We start from the raw sequence: 21,397 nt of genomic DNA, 5'->3' as shown, positions 1-21,397 counted from the left end.
ATAGAACATAAAGCTGAAAAAAGAGAACTCCTGCCTGGCTACACTGAGCTAAAGCATTAGTGTCTTCCTGCCTTTGGACTAGAACAGAAACACAGGCTTTGGGGCTCAAGCCTGCTGGCTTTCAGACTAGAAGTTACACTCCATGGGCTCTCCTAGTTCTCAGGCCCCTGGACCCAGACTGGGACTACACAATAGGTCCTAAGTTTCCAGGTTGAGGACTGCTGATCTTGGGACTTCTCAGCCTCCATAATTCTCAGAGCTAATTGCTTGTAACAAAGCTCTGTACACCCACATACACACATCCTATTGGTTCTGTTTTTCTAGAGAACCTTGGTTTGCTTGGTAGTCAACGGTAAGACACATTATGACCCCAGATTCTCCTGGAAATGGTCTGCCAACCACCAAAAATGTAAACACAACCATGCAAATCCAGAATCCAGCCAGCCTACCAGCTGATTAAAGACAAATGAAAATATCCAGAGGTCAGTCCAGCTGGCCGGAATTAAAGAAATAAGAAGCCAATCCACTGAATCATGAGCAAAATAAGGGATGGCCATTATAAGATACTAATGTTTAGGAGTTAATAAGCAGCAGAAGCTAACTGATATGCCAAGTGAATGCTTATTACTAAAATTAAATATGAGATACAATCTGGCTAAAATGAGCACAATCTAAAGAAAATTAAATTCCTTATTGTATAACATACCATGTGGACATTTATACTACAGAGTAATACAGGAAAGTACTAATTATTATTATATCAAAATACTCCATCTCTATTTCTAAAAAGCAACCAGCTTTTTGCCTAAGGGTAATGCTAAAAGAATTGCACATGTATCTGTACAAACACTTATTACTCTTATCTTAATAAAGTGCCTAAATAAGACTAAATAACTAGCATTGTGATTAAAACCTCAAGTACCCTAATGGGATAAGAACAAAGTGAGGTAAGCCTGGCCCTCAACCACAAATTTTCTTTGGTTAAAAAATATAAAGATGGTAATGTAACAATCCCCATGTGTAGTCTAATGTTTAAAACTTTCTAAAAAGTGCTTCTTTACATTTTTCTTTCAGTTTTATCATAATAAATAGGTAAGTTTTAAAGAATGAACCAAGTGTACTTACTTTACTGCTCTGGATGTCAGGATGGGGCGGTGAATCAAAGTTTATAATGGCATGTAGAATATCATGTGTTAGGTTACTGAGGTGCAGTAATGGGTTGGCAACTACTGTCTTGGCACTTGCTGTACAAGCAAAGAGGAGGGGTACCGAGGTTTGCTCTGACAAAGGGCTGGGAAATATTGGTTCTGATGTTTCCTTAAAGACAAAGGGGATAAAGGGTTAACTGACTATTTATAGTTATAATCCATTGCTTAACTAATTCAGGGGCCTGGGGGAAAAACTTCAAAACACTGATAAATTAAAAGTGTAACAGAAACTCTAAGAGTTAGACAGGACCTGAGGAGGTCAACATTCCACTAAATATATTGAAAAGTGAGGGACAATACCCTCTTATCCTAAAGAGAAGTTCATCACCTCACACGTACTCACACAAGAATGCAGAGTATGAATTCACCATATCACAGGGCCTGATATCAAATGATCCTGAAACCATTATGTACACACAATTCTACAAACTCCTAATATAAAGCACCACACAAAAAGAGTATTCCATAAAGCAACCATAATGAAGAAAGCCAACAACTTTAAGGCCACGTTATCAGAGAAGTCTTCTCTACCTAATTTTAAATGTTAAAATTTTTAAATTTTATAATTTTAATTTTTATATTTAAAGACAAAAAGAACACTACCGAAACCCATTTCTCCTATGTATACTATTTCAACTGGCCATTGTCTAAGCAACATACCTGCTGAGATTCTTGTAAAAGCAAAATCAATTCCATTCTTACAGAGGCAAGACCGCCACCATGGGACCCATGAAGTATGCAGTAACTCAGGAACATCCTCAAGAGTGATTGATATTTCAAAAGCCACTGTCTTTTTTCCTGAAAATTTTCTCTCAGTTGTTTCATTTTTGTTTGCTGAAGCAAATCTTCAGCATCTCCATTTAATCCAAATTCATCTCCATTTTCACCAAATACAGCCTGTAAGTCTTCACCATCTGAACAATAGTCACATGTCCTCTGAAGAGCTATCACCTCTTTTTCAAGCCAGTGGTAGAGTTGGTAACGCAATTTTCCACCATCTATTTCATAACCAGTAGATAATGTACGAAGTTCTACTGTGAGAATCTTTAAACATGCTCTGAATTTTAATTGAACTGCAATTATATCTTCTGATGGACTTAAAATGTCATTTTCATCTAGTGTGCTGAGAGAGTCTGTGTAATTAGAACTCATTTCATCTATTTTTTTCTCTGTTTTTCTCTGTAAAGGTTTTAGTTCTTTCATTGAAAGTGGGGGATCCTCATTTTCTTCATCATTATCACTGTCCCATTTTAATTCTAAAGAGTCATCCTGAAATACAACACTTGGTTGGCTCCAGTCAAAAGAAAGAGTGGAGTTTGACTGCTTCTCTGAGGAACCTTCCGAAGAAGAGCCAAAACCATTCATTAGTGATTGTGACCAATCAATAGTAGAAGACTTATCTTCCTTTGCATCCAATTTTAATGGAGAAGAAGGAGAATAGTCTTTACTAGTATCCAGAAAACTAGATGTTCTGCAAAAAGGTTTTGTTTTCTTGATGACTTTTGGCATCTTCGATAATACTTCCAAAGCCAACATAGGGCAGCCAGCTTTCAAATGAGCACTGGCAGTAGTAAAAAATAATCTTCTTTCACTTAAATTAATTGTTCCTGCCAGTCCACTTTTTCCTGTTAAACCCATGTGTGTGGATAGTACATCAGATGATCCAAAATGACGTCTTAGCAAAAGAGGATGTGTTCTTAGGTAATTGTAGAAATTAAAAACTGCAGGATTACAGGCTGACATCATGACTTGATCTGAAAGAAAATTCACTCTATGAGCTAAGAAAAGTTTAAGAGTTGTATTGCAGTCCTTTTCCTCAACTATGGCATCTTTATCTACCTAGTCTTTTGACAACATCTTACTAAAAGACCACACTAATACATAGCGCAGAATAGACAAGAACACATTTGTAATGGAAGTGTTTTAACACAAAAGGAAAACAAAGGTTATACTGATTTCACACTTCTTCAAGTAACAACAGAATATCCAATTTTACACTCATAGTTCTTATTCTCCTACTTCCCTCAACATTCCTTCCGAGTTTGCTTTGTTCAATCTTCGTCATCTCTACTAGAGTTCAGGGCTTGACCTCTTTTCCATTTATACTCCATGTAGAACTCATACAGTCCCATGGCTTCAAACAGCATCAAGGCACTGATACTTTACACATCTATTTCAGGCCCAAGTTTACCCTGTAAATCTAGACTGCTATATCCACAGGCCTACATTACATTTCCATTTCCATGCACACACTCTTGCCTCAAAGCCTTTTTATTTAGTGAGCCTTTGGCCTAAACTACTCTTGACCCAATTAGCTACACTGACCTACCTCCTGACAGGTCTCTGCTCAGATGCCATGTTATCAGAGAAGTCTTCTCTACCTAAAACACTCCCTCATACCTGCTCCTGGTCTTGCCCCTATCATTTATCTCCAGCTAAAAACTTCGAGGAATTATCCTTGACTCTTAGTTCCATCACCTTCTATATCCAATCCTATCTAGACTACCTGAAAATTATATTCCAAATCCAACCACTTTTCTCTGTGTCCACTCCTATCATCCTGGCCCAAGCCACTACTGCCTTTTGAAATTTTCTTTTAGAATACAGATTTAATTGGCTCTAAAAGTATGTGATCTTATATTAATCCCAAATCAAAATACATTTTTGACATGAATATGTGTAGGTATAAAAAAAGTGATAAGGAAGGTCTTTTCTTTCCCCCTGCATTACAGAGGCCAGTTTGGCAATCTTCAGTTCAGGTGGTCTGGACACCAGAAAAACCAAACGTGGCTTTCTCACAAGTCTTTCACAGTAAGACACATGACACACTTTCCAATTAAATGATGCTATGTAAAAAGCTATGAACTAAAATCTTTTCCAGTTAGTACTCCAAATGATATGGCATCTATGATACCAGCTATCAGAAACAATTCAATTGTACTATGGAAAAATATTTGAAAAGCATATATCATCATTTTTATATAATTTATAGAAAGACTTCCATTTTATACTAACCTCCAGAAATGCTTTAGCAAATGGGATTTCTAAAACAAAAAGGCAGGAGTAGATCTCAAAAATATAAATTATAAAATATTATCCACCACACTCATCTCATAAAAAATTGATCAAATCCTTAAATCAACTTTCTTTACACTGAATATTTTTAGTATAAAAATTATAAAACTACTTAAACAATACACAAGCTTCCACCTAAGAAAACTACCTTTACATCATTATTTTCTCCAAAATTTAAACTCAAATGTTTATAATATTTATGTTCAATGGATTTTATAAAAACAGAAAATCCAAAGTACTTGGTTTTCAAAAGATTTTTCTGAAAAAAGGAATTCCTTCCACCTAAAAGCAAAAACAAAAAAACCCCACATACTTAACTCTGTGTTCCCACCTAAACCTTAAAGTCTTAGTCCATGTTTCCAACTTGCATCCAACAAGTGTGTTCTGTACCCAACAAATACTAATTTAATTATTTATTCTAACATCTTAGAAATGCAGCTTACCATCATCCTCTCTGACAGGTTGCTTTATTAATGTTTCCAGAGCACCGCTATAATCTTCCAAAATCCAATACGCCATACTCCGAAGAAAAGGATCATAATGCATATTTACATTCAGTGAATTGAGTTCACTGACAGGAGAATCAATTCCCAAAACTTTTTTACGTAAAATAGATTTATATGTTGCAGATGTATCAAATTCAGACTCATAAAGTCTTGCTATTACAAGAGCCAACTGAATGTCATTCAGTTTCTCAAGACATACCTTCAAAAAAAGAACTACTGGTCATAAATAAGCAGGAGTATCTTTCATTTTAAGATAAACTCAACTGACTACTAATTAGAATGAGTAAAAAGCACTGTTAATATCTGATCTAAGTTAATAAATAACAAAAAAACATATACTGCTTACTTTAGCAAATCTACTTGACATTTAATAACTGCAAATCTGCTTGCCAGTACTACTTACTTGCAAAAAGAATTAGTATATAACTATTAAATAATTCTCAAGAGATTCAACTCAAGTGACCCTTCCCTCCTTCCTTCCATCTTTCTTTCCTTCCTTCCTTTTCTTTCTCGCTCTAGAGAGAAAGAGAGAGACAGTGGGGAGAGGGGGAGAGGAAGAGGGGAAGAAAATCCTAAGTAGGCTCCACAGTGTGGAACCCAACTCGGTTTTCCACCTTACAACACTGAGATCATGACCTAAGCTGAAATCAAGAGTGGGACACCTAACCGACCAAGCTACTCAAGCATCTTGACATTTTGTCTGTTGATCTTTCTTCTCCATCTACCTCAGCAGACTGTATGATTTCCTAATTAAAAAGCTCCTTTGATCACTTGTTCGAAACCCTGAACAAAAGGGCAATTTCAGAGGTAGGCTGTGTGGCTCAGTTACTGAAGTGTCTGCCTTCAGTTCAGCCATGATCCCAGGATCCTGGGACTGAGCTCTGCATCAGGCTCTCTGCTCGGCGAGGAGTCTGCTTCTCCTTGTCCCTCTGTCCCTCCCTCCACTCATGCTCTCTCTCTCTATAATTTTTTTAAAAGGGTAATTTGAGATACATTATACCTTAAATGCTTTAATTTTTTTAAGGCTTACTGAAAAATAATCAGTAAAAAATATGCTAAGGTTCATCACCTAAGACAGAGCCAAATATAGATTCATGTAAGTTTAAAATGACAGGACAAACTTTCTTTTGACCTGCTCATAAATAATATTCTTAAAAGTTAGATCAACTATCTCTACCAACCAATACAACACGGTTAATCTTCATTCCTTGTAAATATCATTCGAGCTAAATGACAAGATTTTAAAAGTCACTGTTAAATATTGCTAAGTATTTATTTAGGCTTACATAATTTCCACTATTCTTAAATTGAAATTAAAAAATAAAAATTAAGCCTATAGAAAGAACTTAAAAGGATGACAATGCTTTTTAAAAAAAGTTTCATGATTACCTCAATTGCATCTCTAAGGCAACCAGCTAAAAGAAAAAATGCTGCAGAATGTTCAAATCTTTGTTTGCCTAACAAAGAAAAAGCATTCTTTAAAGCTGCTTTACGCCATCTCTCATCCTCAAAATTGTGTCCAAAAAACTGTGTCATCCTGGGGTCTTTTTGGGATCTATAAAGAAAAAAAAATGAAAAATCTGAAACAATGTTTCTATAGTCAGAACCAATTTTAACCAAAGTTAGCCATTTAAAAGTTAGGACTCAAAAGAAACACTTGCCAGTGTATAAATTACTATACAACTGCTTCTTTTCTGAGCAAAAAGAGCACAGTAAACATCTGCTTCTTCACATAAATCTCAGAGATTATTGAGAAAAAACTTCTTTCAAACTATAAAGAAGACTGCTTTAGCAGTACTTTGAGAAATTATGCTTAAATCCATAGAAAATATATACTTTATATTAACTTATATATATAAAATACATACTTCATCATTTAAACTTCATCAATCACCCTCATCCCTGCTGCCATCTGAGGAGGACTGGTAACTGAAACCTAAGGAATCTATCTTGATTCAAAAAAAATCTTAAAATCTCTAGTCTCTTAGGAAACCGACCAGTGCCCATGATTTTCCCCCAAAGGTTGCCATACATACGGATTCTCCTAAGAAAACTGGGACTGAATGCAAAACAAATGGTAAACTATTCTTGGTGATCATGTTTATCAAGTCTTGCTGAAAACTTGTGAAAGAGAGAAATTCCTAGTGACCCTAGCTCAAGAATGGGGTTAGGTCAGGGACCGCAGCAGGAGGGTACTTTGGAGGGATGACCCAATCCAAAAACTCCTAGTAGGGGAGAGGGTGGATCCCTGTTCAAGATTCCACCAATTCATCTTCTTCCCCACCCCAGATGCAAGGTTTTGATTTAGTTCTTTGTTCTATAGAGGCATCATGGGAAGTTTCTAAAATAAACAACAACAACAACAGTTTCTTCTGGACTGATAAACCTGAAAACCAAACTAAACTGACCTCATCAAGATTCTTTTTGCTCTGGAAAACACCTGGGCTTCTTTCTTATGAATCTCTATTTTAATGAAAAAATAACTAAGAATCTACATGAATCACACTTAATAAGAAAAACAAATCTTTACTTTTATTTCATACATTGTCTTTTCATTTAAAGTTTTCCATTTTGAAGCGCAGTCTTTTCACCTACCTATATAATCCCCAAATCACAGCTTTCTTTCTCATTGCAAGGTAAAAAATGGCAGCATCTAAAGGATCATTCTTTCTATAAAACGCTGCTTTGGCTACCTATAATTAGAAAATAATGGTCAAAATTCCACAGAAACAATTTTTAAATGAACAAAATAATTTCTCTCACATTCAAGACTGGCACACATTATTTAACTGTTCAATATATTTAGAAAATATGTCCCCTAATGCATGGATGTATACACACACACACACACACACACAAATATTATACACATATACACAAATACATTTGTTTTTTTATAATTTCAAAAGTAATTCTTGGGGGCCTCCAAAGACACAGGTAAGTGGGAATATAGGATGACACTTTTCATTACAAACTCTTCAGTACTATTTTATTTTTCCAAAGATGTATACACATTATTTTGTAAAAATCAGACATATACTACTAAATACATGTATCAACTAGTAATTTAAGAATTGGAATATAAACATTAAAAACCTGTATTACTGCGGTATTTTGAAATATAATGGCTATTTAAAAGCATTTTATAGCTTCAATCTTTAAAAGAGAGAAAAAAAAAAACACCCAAAATATACTAGTTATTTTTTAATACCAAAATAAAACACAGCTTACCTTTTCTATGCACTTGCGTAAGGTACGGGTATTTCGGACCCACCACCCCACACCCATGGCTCTCAGTTCAGACCAAGTAGGATCCTCTTTCTGCATGGCTGGCAACATGTTCAGCAGCTCTTCTTCTGCTACTGAGTGAAATGCCCAAGCAAAATGACTAGTAGACAGGCCTGAGGAAAAGTAAAAAATAATGTTTATAAGAAATATAAATATGTTTATATAATGATTATCAGAAATGTGTGTTCCATGATTGCCAGAAAAATGTCTAAACTTTTTATGAGACTCACAGAGTTACAAGTAAGTAATTAAAGTTGAAGGGAATATGGGTTTTTATTTTCTTGCTTCTTCTAACAACTTTGTCACTTTATTATTTTCCACAAAAAGCATGTATTTTCCAGAATTAAAATATATTTTCTAAAAGATAAGAAAAAATGCTATATGGCAAATGCTGTTGAGATTTTTTTTGTTCTGTAGCTACTACCTACAATCTTTCTTTAGAACATGAGAAACACATAAAGTATTATTCTATGCTGAAATGATTGTTCTTCGTAGCTGATTCTCACTGTCCTTTGGCTAACATTTGTTTTTGTGGATTTAACTCCATGGAATTCAAAGAGCATCAAGCAGACACAGAACAGTGTGCTAAACAGAACTTAAGATGTAGACTCTAGAATCAGAATGTATACAAGAAGTCCAGCCCCAATCCTAAGTACAAGACAGTGGACAAGTTTATTTAGTCTCTTGATTCCTCAATTTCCTCATTCATAAAACGTGAATAATCATGGTACTACCTTATTACATTGTTGGGAGGATTACAATACTATAGCTAAAGCATTTAGAATAGTATTATACCTGGCACATAATAACTATTATGTCAGATACTTTTCAAATTATTTAAACAGCAACATTTAAAGAGAACAGCAATTCTCTCAACCTACTAGCCCATACACGTGGTATTTCTTGTTGAGCTTCTATTTTGTCTCTTCACAGTACTACTTCTAGGTCAAGTATTAACTATAAAATGTGGCTTTGACATATATCGACTCAAAATTTAAACCTAGTATCAAATGCCAAGGAATCTGAAATGCCCACTACCCAAGTCTTTTGAAAGAAAGAAACCCCCCAAAAATTATTTACTTATTTATTCATGAGAGACACACAGAGAGAGGCAGAGATACAGTCAGAGACAAAGGTAGAGGGAGAAGCAGGCTCCCTCAGGGGAGCCTGGTGCAGGAATCAATCCCAGGACCCTGGGATCACAACCTGAGCCGAAGGCAGACGTTCAACCACTGGGCCACCCAGATGCCCCAAAAGAAACAAAAATTTAAAAAAAGGAAAACCCCTATGCAATGAACAGACTGCTATTCTAAACTATTTTTAGATTCCTATTATCTCTCAACTGAGGTCAATAATGTTTCATATATAAACACCTTAACTTGAAATTTTAAGCTTTACTTTTCCAAAGCTAAATACAAAGTGAGGGGAAGGAGGAAGTAGAAACAGAAAGAAAGGAAAAGCAAGAGCAAGAGGCAGATATCAATGAGCAGAGGCTAACCTATGGAATCCCCCCAATAACAATGTTTAAAACTACAGATCCAATAACGCTGGATCGCAGTTCTACCTCTGAACTTCCTGGGCACATAGCCAAGAAATACCATTAAACTTCAGTACAGTATTTCTGTTCCTCTGAGTCCTGACTAACTACATAAGAGTTTCTGAAAGGGTACTAAACTAGAATATGAAATACACATTAATGTTAACAGTTGTTTGGGGGTAATTTGCACTTTCGATGTTCTATACTCTGAACATAAGACAACTAAAAATTGAATATATATTATTTCTGTAATAAAAATGTTACTCAAATTTTGGTTAAACACAACTTCAATAATTGTCAAACAGGAGAACGAAAATCTAAAGAAGTTAGAGAAGGAGATCCCTGGGTGGCGCAGCGGTTTAGCGCCTGCCTTTGGCCCAGGGCGCGATCCTGGAGACACGGATCGAGTCCCACATCGGGCTCCCGGTGCATGGAGCCTGCTTCTCCCTCTGCCTGTGTCTCTGCCTCTCTCTCTCTCTCTCTCTGATGACTATCATAAATAAGTAAATAAATTTTAAAAAAATAAAAAATAAATAAAGAAGTTAGAGAATAAAACAGTATTTATTGGCCTTTAATGTATGATGCATTTGAAAATGTAACACAGAATATCCAACTGACCAATATCCATTTCTTCATTAATTCTATCTACCAAAAATGTTCCAGTATTTTAAGCAAAGAAAATTAAGTAGAAATAAATAGTTTTACAAGTAAGTGAAGAAAACTTAGTCTGTGTCAAATTTGTCATCGTTATCATATCTGGGCAAAAACAAATGTCCTCAAGCCTCTCTACTTTCACTCCCATTCCCTTTAGTAGATTACTACTAAAATCACCTTGGTGGAGAAGCTGAGCTCGATAAGCTGGAAGGGAGGTTGTAAGGAAAGTATGAAGTCGAACAGCCAAAAGAAATTTTAACCCACATTCATCAAGAGTTTCTCCACCTACAAAAACCAACAACATAAAATATTTACTTATTTGTATTTGTAAGGAAATCATTTCATTAGTAAAATTCAAGTAAATGTTAATAATTCTGGCAAGAATCAAATGTCACAGCACCAACTACTGGACAAAACATTTTGAAATAGACAAAAGCCATCAGTCTAAATATTATCTAATATTTCTTTCTTCTTCGTGACCATACACTACAGACAAAAGTAGTATATCTAAGTATTCTGAAAAATATTAAAGAGAATTAAGTGGCTTAGGATTAGTGATATTTTTTATAACCCAACATCCTTGGATTTTATCTTACTTAAAATATGACTAAATTTTAAAATAGTTTAATCTTTGCTGTAGAGTATGTAAAATTATTTTCCATGTCGATTCAAGTCATAGACCCATCCCAGTAATCTGCTGCTACTACAGGAAAGAATAGTTGTATATTTATCTTTCAAGCATAGTTCCAGGGGTGCATCCTAATGTCCTATGCACAAAGCTGGGCATGTTAATTTCAGATCTTACTGAGATTTGATGGAAATTCTACATTCAATTTTTTTTCACAACTCAGGAGATTAAAAAGAAAAAAATGATCTTGGGTGAGGAAAAGATCTAATTTTAATATACTTATCTGTATTAGCCTAGGTAGAAGTAGACATTAGTCCTAATTTTTTTTTAGAAAATCTCAATATTTAAAGAATCAAATTAATACTGACAACAACACGAAAAAAAAGTAAAGCAGAATGCACCTTTTATTTTCAGGTACCTAAAGCAATTAAGTAATGTTAATTTTTGCAAAACTCAAAAGGATTCAGTTGGATCTCTGGTAAAAATGACTGGCATAATTAATCTTTGTATACTTTCTCAAAGTACTATGATTTATGGGAAAAATAGCATATATTAAAACTACTATGAAGGTAACAATAATGATTTAAAAAACCTTCCAGGGCATAATTTTTATAAAATTACTTGATTATTTTCTGTGTAAATAAGTAAACATATGATCAGTTTTTCCCCCAATCCTGTATTCTATTTAATTTTACCTTGGCTTCTGTCTCTGCTCTCCCCGATATCAGTGCTGGTAGTTGCAATTGTATCTGCTAAGGCCATCAGAGACATCTGCTCCATCCGGCTGAGTCCTGGTAAACTGGAATGAAGTAAGTGGCCAGAAAGAACCTGAGCATGCTCAGGACCAAAGTAAGTTGGACTGTACTGCGAAAGGTCAATGACCCTGGGCTTGGTATTTTCTTCATCTGTCTCTAACACATGATGATCAGTCATTAAAGTTGGGATCTGAAAAAGCTCATCATAACTTTCTTTTGACACCTGGTTTGAATTATTTAAGGTACTCTGATTACTGGACTTCTCTAAAGATGAGCAGCAGCTATCATCATCTGCTGCAAGTAAGGCATATAAAGGAAGTGGAGGGACAGAATCTATTTCTGTGTAATCTGTATTTTCACTTTTGTTGAAAGCCTGGGGGTCTCTGGTAGTGCTTCCACTAGCACTGATAGTGAGAGACCTAAGGCGGCGCTCATGATTGGATTCAGCTTCATTCAGAGCCACAACCTCTCCAGCAATGCACTTGACAAGGTGTGACAAGATGGCTTTTGCTCTCCGAACCTTGCCAAGGTCCATGAGTTCCAAAAGCTGCAAGGGATGATACTGAGGTAAAGTTGGGGAAAGAACATGGGCTGCTTCAAAAAGACCTGAATCTTCCACATCCACAGATGGATCAAAGGCAGTTTTCTTTCCACAGATTTTCTGGGCAAGACTGGTCATAGATCGAGTCAGAGTTTTCTTTGGAGGATGTAATCCAGAACTCGATGAGTTACTCTGTTTTATTAAACTTATTATAGATGGAGTGCTCCCATTGTATGAATCTGTTATAACCGGTTCCTGCTTAGAAGATGGCTGCCACTGGGAATAGACATGCATTTCACAATCCATTCCTACCACCAGAATACCATCCCGGACCCACGATAAAGAAACAGGAAAAGGTGGAGAGCCTTCTACAGAAGAAACCAAGTCCATACTTCTTAAGAGTACAAATTTAGAAAGTGGCACAGCTTTAGTACTTTCCCAGAGAGGAAATGCTAGGCTTTCTTTACCAGCCTGTTCTTGTATCTTGCCAGCCAGGGGTCCATACATAAAAAGTTTTGATCCAATTCCTACAGTGAGGATATGAGAACCATCTTCTCTAGACATCCAATCTAAGTGAACTAAGTGCTTTGTGTTTGATGTGATACTCTCTTTACTAGATAAGTACACCTCTTGCTTATTATAAGCCACTAAATTGCTATCAATACTAATACCAGAATCTAACACTGTATTCAGTTCATCTAAATGAATTGTCTGTTCAAGGACCCAACATGAACCTCCTGTAGACTCACATTCAAAAATACTGACATGCATTAGAAAGTCCTGAGAAGACCTACTATTAGATGCAGGCTGCTTAAATGCTACTGCTAACCTATTTGTATGTGCACAGCTAACTTCTACAGGCCTACCAGGGATGGTTATACTACTATTGCTATGAAGCCCATCTTCGATAAGCAATGGCCATTCTTCCCAAACGTATTCAAGATTCATTCTTTCATTCTTTGATGTGTCAGATTCTCCGTCTGTGACTCTGCATCTCCAGAATCTTACTTTCTCATCCGAGCATGAAGTTGCCAATAAGTAAGGAGCACTGCACACAGGATATATGGAAGAGGAACTCAGATGTCCTAAAATAAAAATAATCCATTAACAAAATGTCAAATTTGGTTAAATATTTCTGTTTTCATGTACTAAAGTCCTTGTATAAAGCACTGTTAACAACAAGAAAACCTATATTTAGTTTATGAGTCAACAAAATCAGTAAAAAGCTTTTAAGGACTTCAAAAAGGAATACAAAAAGGAAAATATTATCAAAACCTAGAGCTGAAAGAGAACTATGAGGTAATTTCAATTCCTATATCTTACAGGTAAGGACCCCTGACCAAGTGTGTATAGTATCTCATGCTAAATCCAACAGGTCGAATAAGACAGAATTAGAAAACCTGAATTCTCAGGTTTGAGAACCTGGTTCTCAGACCAGCATTCTTTTCACCTAATTCTTATTACCCAATTCTTATAAATCTTATTTTAAAGATACCAATACATTTTTAAAATGGTGTCAACACTTATGGCTCCTTCTCTTCAGTATTTTTACCATTTTGTGAGCAGTCTGTGCTTACCTAACTTATGAAATGGATCCTCCATAATTGAAGGGTATTTGATACTACTGATGCTTACAAGATTCTTAAGCGTGACAAAATGTTTCCTGTCTTTTTTTTTTAAAGATTTTATTTGAGAGCATGAGCGAGAGATAGCATGAATGGGGGGAGGGGCAGAGGGAGAGGGAGAAGCAGACTCCCCACTGAGCAGGGAATCCAATGTGTGGGCTCAATCTCAGGAACCCAGGATCATAACGTGTGCCAAAGGCAGATGTTTAACTGACTGAGCCAACCAGGTGCTCCACATTTCCTGTCCTTAATTTAATTATAAACTCTTAATTTCCTAAATCATTGGCAAGCTTTCCTTTTAAGATAGTAGTGACTATTTTAGGCTTTGCTAGCCACAAACAGAGTCTCTACTCCAACTATTCCACGCTGCCAGTCTAGAGTAAAAGCAGGTATACACAAAAGTAAATCAGTAAGTGTAGCTAGGTTTAATCAAAGGTATTTACAAAACAGGTATCGGGCCTATAGTCTGCCAACTCCTGTCCTAAATTATTAAACTTAAAAGACTAGTTATAATATAGAAATGTTATATAGGACATTATACTTCAAAAGCATTTTGACATAATTTTAAGTTTTCTTAAAAAAAAAAAAAAACCTAAAGGAATATAGCAGTATTGCTGAAGGATACAAATAGTATTGTTCATTGGTATGTCTGAGCTGAACAGAGAATAGCTTACCTTCCTAAGAGATGCATTAAAAATAAGTTCTTAAGACTAGCTTTTACTGTCTGCTGTTTTTGCCAAACAAAACAAATTTTTTTCCCTAGAACTCTTCTTCTTCTGCCCAAATTACTTGGACCAAAGTTAAATAAGAGGACTGTTTCTAGAAATATTTCTCTTACATTTGCCATATTGTCTTAATTGGAGTTCAGCAGTGAAGATCATACTGTTCTGGCTAAGGGAACAGCTCTTAAAATTGTGTCAATGCAAACATTCATTTTCAAACTTTAATCTCCCTTGCATTGATGCTTCTTTTAGTAAAATATACAAAGAAGTAGAATTAAAAATTATCAGAATACTGTTAATACCTCAACTCCTGCTGCTAATTTCACCAATTAAAAATGAGTAAGAACCTGATATATCAATAAAGCCCTAAGAAGCATTCAAAGTCATAAATCCAAAAAAAATGACAGAGAAGTAGAAAAGAACAAAAATACACACCATGACAATGAAAACCAAAGAACTGAATGATAAAATGACGGATTTTGTCTTGGTTTTCTTGATACCCTAGAACTGTGGTCCGTAATCTATCTTATGTACAATCAGAATCATCTGGGTACCTTGCTAAAATAGCCTTTAGGTGCACCACAGAGTTTTTAATTCAGTAAATCCAGCATGTAGCCCAAGAATTTTTACTTCTAACGAGGTCCCAGATCACGCTCATATTCCTGGTCTGGGTATCACATTTTGAGAACTGCCGCCCTAGGATAAAGATGATAGGTATATACTGGGACCCACACAGTCAGAATCCTATAGGGCACACAACTCTAGGCGGTCACTACCAGTATTATCAAAGATGACAAATAAGGCACAACCATGTTATTATCTCTGCACAGGAAACTCTGGGTTTTTCTTCATAATGACACCATAAAAATTTGTTTGGGAAATCAATATTTAAGACTACAAATGGTTGACAAATGCAGAATAATCTGAAAACATATTGAGAATTTATTTAAGTTTTAAATTCAGGGTAAAGATAGTATTTCCAATTCTGCTTCAACATGATTTACAAACAGGTAGTTGTGCCTCTTTTTAAATACCTTACTAAATATTCATGGATTACCAAGTTTGATTAGTCTCTTTTCACAAACTATACAAACCTGCTGATGGCTTAACACTTATTATTTCAACTCCTTCTGGCAAATTCAACTCTTGGCTATAAACCATTTCTGAAGACAGAGTCAACTTGCTGGTACTCTGGAGATTTGCTCTGCAAGCCTGATACTTCTGTGAAAAAGGAGATACGATCTTCTCTGGAGAAGAAGAATAATGTTCTTCTGGCTGCCAAACTGCTTCAGATATTTTTGTATCTACTTTTTCATCTATAAAACACATAAGAACCATAAACCGAGGGGGGGAACCTGTGAATCTTCAAATTGCTACATTTTATAATCCCAAAGCCTTATAAAAATAAAAAATAAAACAACATATTAATAGAATTCTTTATGGCCAGAATATCAGAGAATCTGATTAACTGAATAAAATACAATTATTTTCACTCAACAGGTTTAAAAACATGTACTGCTCTAACCACATATAATTTGTTAATTTAAGTCTACTTAAAGTTCAAAAGATTAAAAAAAAACTTACCCAATGAGACAGGAGTGGACTTTAAATGTAAATTCCACATGTGTAACAATGAACGGTTGTCTTGGGTGCCCTCAATTACAATTAGGTAGAATTTCTCAGAAAACCCATTAGGTAAGCTGCCTGTTGGTATTAATATTTTTCACTATTAACATGGATAAGTGAGACAACTTATTAAATATGCCAAGTTAAAATAAATGAATTTAAAAAAAAAACTCTTACCTAAGGTTCGAATGCAACCAATTTTTTACGTGAATTTGTATTAAATTAAAATTTTAATAATTACATGTATGCTACACTTTTCATTTCTAAATTGACATGCTTAAAAAATTCACACATTACAGTAATCACTATGACCTTATTCACATAGGTTCGACCATAATAAGGCAATTTCTGAACAGGTGCAACTATGTGACAGATACTTTAAATCAACATATTATAATTAAAACTGTATTGCTGGGGATCCCTGGATGGCTCAGTGATTTAGTGCCTGCCTTCAGCCCAGGGCGAAGTCCTGGAGTCCCGAGATCAAGTCCCACATCAGGCTCCCTACATGGAGCCTGCCTCTCTCTCTGTGTCTCTCATGAATAAATAAATAAAATATTTAAATAATAAAAAAAATAAAAACGTATTGCCAAACATATTTCAAGGTAAATAACTTTCACAATGGAATGACTTATTAATGAAGTTTATTAAGATTCAAAATAAAAGTATTCCTCATTCACATTTGAGAAAAATTTTCTTAGTCAAACTGCATGATTTAAGCAGCACACAAGCTGCTCAAAATAAACTAAAAAGCAACAATACCGGGGCAAGATGGCAGAAGAGTAGGTTCTACAAATCACCTGTCCCCACCAAATTACCTAGATAAACTTCAAAATCATCCTGAAAATCTATAAATTCGGCCTGAGATTTAAAGAGACAGCAGCTGGAATGCTACAGTGAGAAGAGCTTGCGCTTCTATCAAGGTAGGCAGACAGGGGGGGAAAAAAGAAATAAAGAAACAAAAGGCATCCAAAGGGGAAGGGCCCCGTGAGGAGCCCGGCTAAGGCCGTGGTGAGTGCCCCCAGGACAGTAGAGCCCCGACCCGGAGAAGCAGGAGCTGCACCAATCTTCACGGGCGGAAAGGCCTCCCAGGGAGTTGCAGCAGGACCGCAGGAGGGCGAGGATGCCCTCGGGCTCCCTGGAACAGTTAAGAGACACCTGCGCCCCCGGGGAGAGTGCGCCGAGCTCCCTGAAGGGCTGCAGCGCGCGCACACACGGCTGGACCCGGGAGCTCGGAAGGGGCTCGGGCGGTGGCGCTGCGTGGAGGGGGCTGCAGGGCGGGAGCAGCTCAGAGGGACTCGGGCGGCGGCTCCGCAGAAGGGGATGTGGGGCCCGGGAGCAGCTCCAAGGCAGCTCCCGTCAGAGGAAGAGGCTCCGTGCGGAGGGGGCTGCACGGCTCCAGGAGCAGCTCAGACGGGCTCGGGCAGCGGCTCCCGCGGAGGAGGCTGCGCAGCCACCGGGAAAGCGAATCCAACAGCGCAGGCCCAGGAGCACTGGGCCCTGGGACAGAGCCCAAGATCCGGCCTCCCCTCCCAACCCCCACAGGCAGAGGCCAGGAGGGCCCAGGACCGCAAGGACTCTCCTGCCCCGAGCTAAGCAGATCAGCGGCCCGCCCCAGAGCCTCCAGGCCCTGCAGACGGAGAGCTCCGTAGTTACTGTGGGGGCTGACTCCAGGGCTGCAGAGCTGCCTCTGCCACCGTGGTTGTTCCTCCTGGGTCCTCACAGGGTAAACAACCCCCACTGAGCCCTGCACCAGGCAGGGGCAGAGCAGCTCCCCCAAGTGCTAGCACCTGAGACTCAGCACAACAGGCCCCTCCCCCAGAAGACCAGCTAGATGGACAAGTTCCAGGGGAAGTCAAGGGACTTAAAGTATGCAGAATCAGAAGATACTCCCCCATGTTTTTGTTTTTGTTTTTGCTTTTTGATTTGTTTGCTTCCCCCACCCCTTTTTTTCCTTTCTTTCTTTCTCTCTTTTTCTTCTCTTTTTTTTCTTCCTTTTTTCTTTTTCTCTTTTCTTTCCTTCTTTCTCTCCTTTTTCTCCTTTTCCCAATACAACTTGTTTTGGGCCACTCTGCACTGAGCAAAATGACTAGAAGGAAAACCTCACCTCAAAAGAAAGAATCAGAAACAGTCCTCTCTCCCACAGAGTTACAAAATCTGGATTACAATTCAATGTCAGAAAGCCAATTCAGAAGCACTATTATACAGCTACTGGTGTCTCTAGAAAAAAGCATAAAGGACTCAAGAGACTTCATGACTGCAGAATTTAGATCCAATCAGGCAGAAATTAAAAATCAATTGAATGAGATACAATCCAAACTAAAAGTCCTAACGACCAGGGTTAAGACCAGGGTTAATGAGGTGGAAGAACGAATGACATAAAAGACAAGTTGATGGCAAAGAGGGAAACTGAGGAAAAAAGAGACAAACAATTAGAAGACCATGAAGACAGATTAAGGGAAATAAACGACAGCCTGAGGAAGAAAAACCTATGTTTAATTGGGGTTCCCGAGGGCGCCAAAAGGAACAGAGGGCCAGAATATGTATTTGAACAAATCATAGCTGAAAACTTTCCTAATCTGGGAAGGGAAACAGGCATTCAGATCCAGGAAATAGAAAGATCCCCTCCTAAAATCAATAAAAACCGTTCAACACCTCGACATTTAATAGTGAAGCTTGCAAATTCCAAAGATAAAGAGAAGATCCTTAAAGCAGCAAGAGACCAGAAATCCCTGACTTTTATGGGGAAGAGTATTAGGGTAACAGCAGACCTCTCCACAGAGACCTGGCAGGCCAGAAAGGGCTGGCAGGATATATTCAGGGTCCTAAATGAGAAGAACATGCAACCAAGAATACTTTATCCAGCAAGGCTCTCATTCAAAATGGAAGGAGAGATAAAGAGCTTCCAAGACAGGCAGGAACTGAAAGAATATGTGACCTCCAAACCAGCTCTGCAAGAAATTTTAAAGAGACTCTTAAAATTCCCCTTTAAGAAGTTGTTCAGTGGAACAATCCACAAAAACAAGGACTGAATAGATATCATGGTGACACTAAATTCATACCTTTCAATAGTAACTCTGAACGTGAACGGGCTTAATGACCCCATCAAAGGCACAGGGTTTCAGACTGGATAAAAAAGCAGGACCCATCTATTTGCTGTCTACAAGAGACTCATTTTAGACAGAAGGACACCTACAACCTGAAAATAAAAGGTTGGAGAACTATTTACCATTCAAATGGTCCTCAAAAGAAAGCAGGGGTAGCCATCCTTATATCAGATAAACTAAAATTTACCCCAAAGACTGTAGTGAGAGATGAAGAGGGACACTATCTCATACTTAAAGGATCTAGCCAACAAGAGGACTTAACAATCCTCAATATATATGCCCCGAATGTGGGAGCTGCCAAATATATCAATCAATTAATAACCAAAGTGAAGAAATACTTAGATAATAATACACTTATACTTGGTGACTTCAATCTACCTCTGTCTATACTCGATAGGTCTTCTAAGCACAACATCTCCAAAGAAACGAGAGCTTTAAATGATACACTGGACCAGATGGATTTCACAGATATCTACAGAACTTTACATCCAAACTCAACTGAAAACACATTCTTCTCAAGCGCACATGGAACCTTCTCCAGAATAGACCATATACTGGGTCACAAATCAGGTCTGAACCGATACCAAAAGATTGGGATCGTCCCCTGCATATTCTCAGACCATAATGCCTTGAAATTAGAACTAAATCACAACAAGAAGTTTGGAAGGACCGCAAACACGTGGAGGTTAAGGACCATCCTGCTAAAAGATGAAAGGGTCAACCAGGAAATTAAGGAAGAATTAAAAAGATTCATGGAAACTAATGAGAATGAAGATACAACCCTTCAAACTCTTTGGGATGTAGCAAAAGCAGTCCTGAGGGGGAAATACATCGCAATACAAGCATCCATTCAAAAACAGGAAAGAACTCAAATACAAAAGCTAACCTTACACCTAAAGGAGCTAAAGAAAAAACAGCAAATAGATCCTACACCCAGCAGAAGAAGAGAGTTAATAAAGATTTGAGCAGCAAGAGACAAGAAATCCCTGACTTTTATGGGGAAGAGTATTAGTATTAGCAGAACTCAACGAAATCGAGACCAGAAGAAGTGTGGAACAGATCAACAAAACCAGGAGTCGGTTCTTTGAAAGAATTAATAAGATAGATAAACCATTAGCCAGCCTTATTAAAAAGAAGAGAGAGAAGACTCAAATTAAGAAAATCATGAATGAGAAAGGAGAGATCACTACCAACACCAAGGAAATACAAACGATTTTAAAAACATATTATGAACAGCTATACGCCAATAAATTAGGCAATCTAGAAGAAATGGACGCATTCCTGGAAAGCCACAAACTACCAAAACTGGAACAGGAAGAAATAGAAAACCTGAACAGGCCGATAACCAGGGAGGAAATTGAAGCAGTCATCAAAAACCTCCCAAGACACAAAAGTCCAGGGCCAGATGGCTTCCCAGGGGAATTCTATCTAACGTTTAAAGAAGAAACCATACCTATTCTCCTAAAGCTGTTTGGAAAGATAGAAAGAGATGGACTACTTCCAAATTCGTTCTATGAGGCCAGCATCACCTTAATTCCAAAACCAAAGATCCCACCAAAAAGGAGAATTATAGACCAATATCCCTGATGAACATGGATGCAAAAATTCTCAACAAGATACTAGCCAATAGGATCCAACAATACATTAAGAAAATTATTCACCATGACCAAGTAGGATTTATCCCCGGGACACAAGGCTGGTTCAACACCCGTAAAACAATCAATGTGATTCATCATATCAGCAAGAGAAAAACCAAGAACCATATAATCCTCTCATTAGATGCAGAGAAAGCATTTGACAAAATACAGCATCCATTCTTGATCAAAACTCTTCAGGGGATCCCTGGGTGGCGCAGTGGTTTAGCGCCTGCCTTTGGCCCGGGGCGTGATCCTGGAGACCCGGGATCGAATCCCACGTCGGGCTCCTGGTGCATGGAGCCTGCTTCTCCCTCTGCCTATGCCTCTGCTTCTCTCTCTCTCTGTGTGACTATCATAAAAGAAAAAAAAAAAAAAACTCTTCAGAGTGTAGGGATAGAGGGAACATTCCTCAACATCTTAAAAGCCATCTACAAAAAGCCCACAGCAAATATCATTCTCAATGGGGAAGCACTGGGAGCCTTTCCCCT

The 21,397-nt window shown here is 37.4% G+C and overlaps 1 protein-coding gene across 10 annotated transcripts in view; it reads right to left on the bottom strand.

Annotated features, from left to right (window-relative positions):
• Positions 1-21,397, bottom strand: part of DMXL1 (Dmx like 1) — a 128,046-nt gene that overhangs the window by 55,353 nt on the left and 51,296 nt on the right. For all 10 annotated transcript variants that reach the window (XM_035697072.2, XM_035697064.2, XM_035697065.2 and 7 more), the window contains 10 exons: positions 16,124-16,243; positions 15,634-15,855; positions 11,592-13,277; positions 10,446-10,553; positions 8,021-8,190; positions 7,385-7,482; positions 6,179-6,344; positions 4,727-4,988; positions 1,869-2,962; positions 1,126-1,317 (listed from right to left, as the gene is read on the bottom strand). In XM_035697072.2, the coding sequence (XP_035552965.1) occupies positions 1,126-1,317; positions 1,869-2,962; positions 4,727-4,988; positions 6,179-6,344; positions 7,385-7,482; positions 8,021-8,190; positions 10,446-10,553; positions 11,592-13,277; positions 15,634-15,855; positions 16,124-16,243 (4,118 nt within the window). The remainder of the gene's footprint in view (positions 1-1,125; positions 1,318-1,868; positions 2,963-4,726; positions 4,989-6,178; positions 6,345-7,384; positions 7,483-8,020; positions 8,191-10,445; positions 10,554-11,591; positions 13,278-15,633; positions 15,856-16,123; positions 16,244-21,397) is intronic.

The sequence above is a fragment of the Canis lupus genome, chromosome 11 (genome assembly GCF_003254725.2).
Source record: "Canis lupus dingo isolate Sandy chromosome 11, ASM325472v2, whole genome shotgun sequence".
NCBI lineage: Eukaryota > Metazoa > Chordata > Mammalia > Carnivora > Canidae > Canis > Canis lupus.
This window is presented reverse-complemented; position numbering and strand designations above follow the sequence as displayed.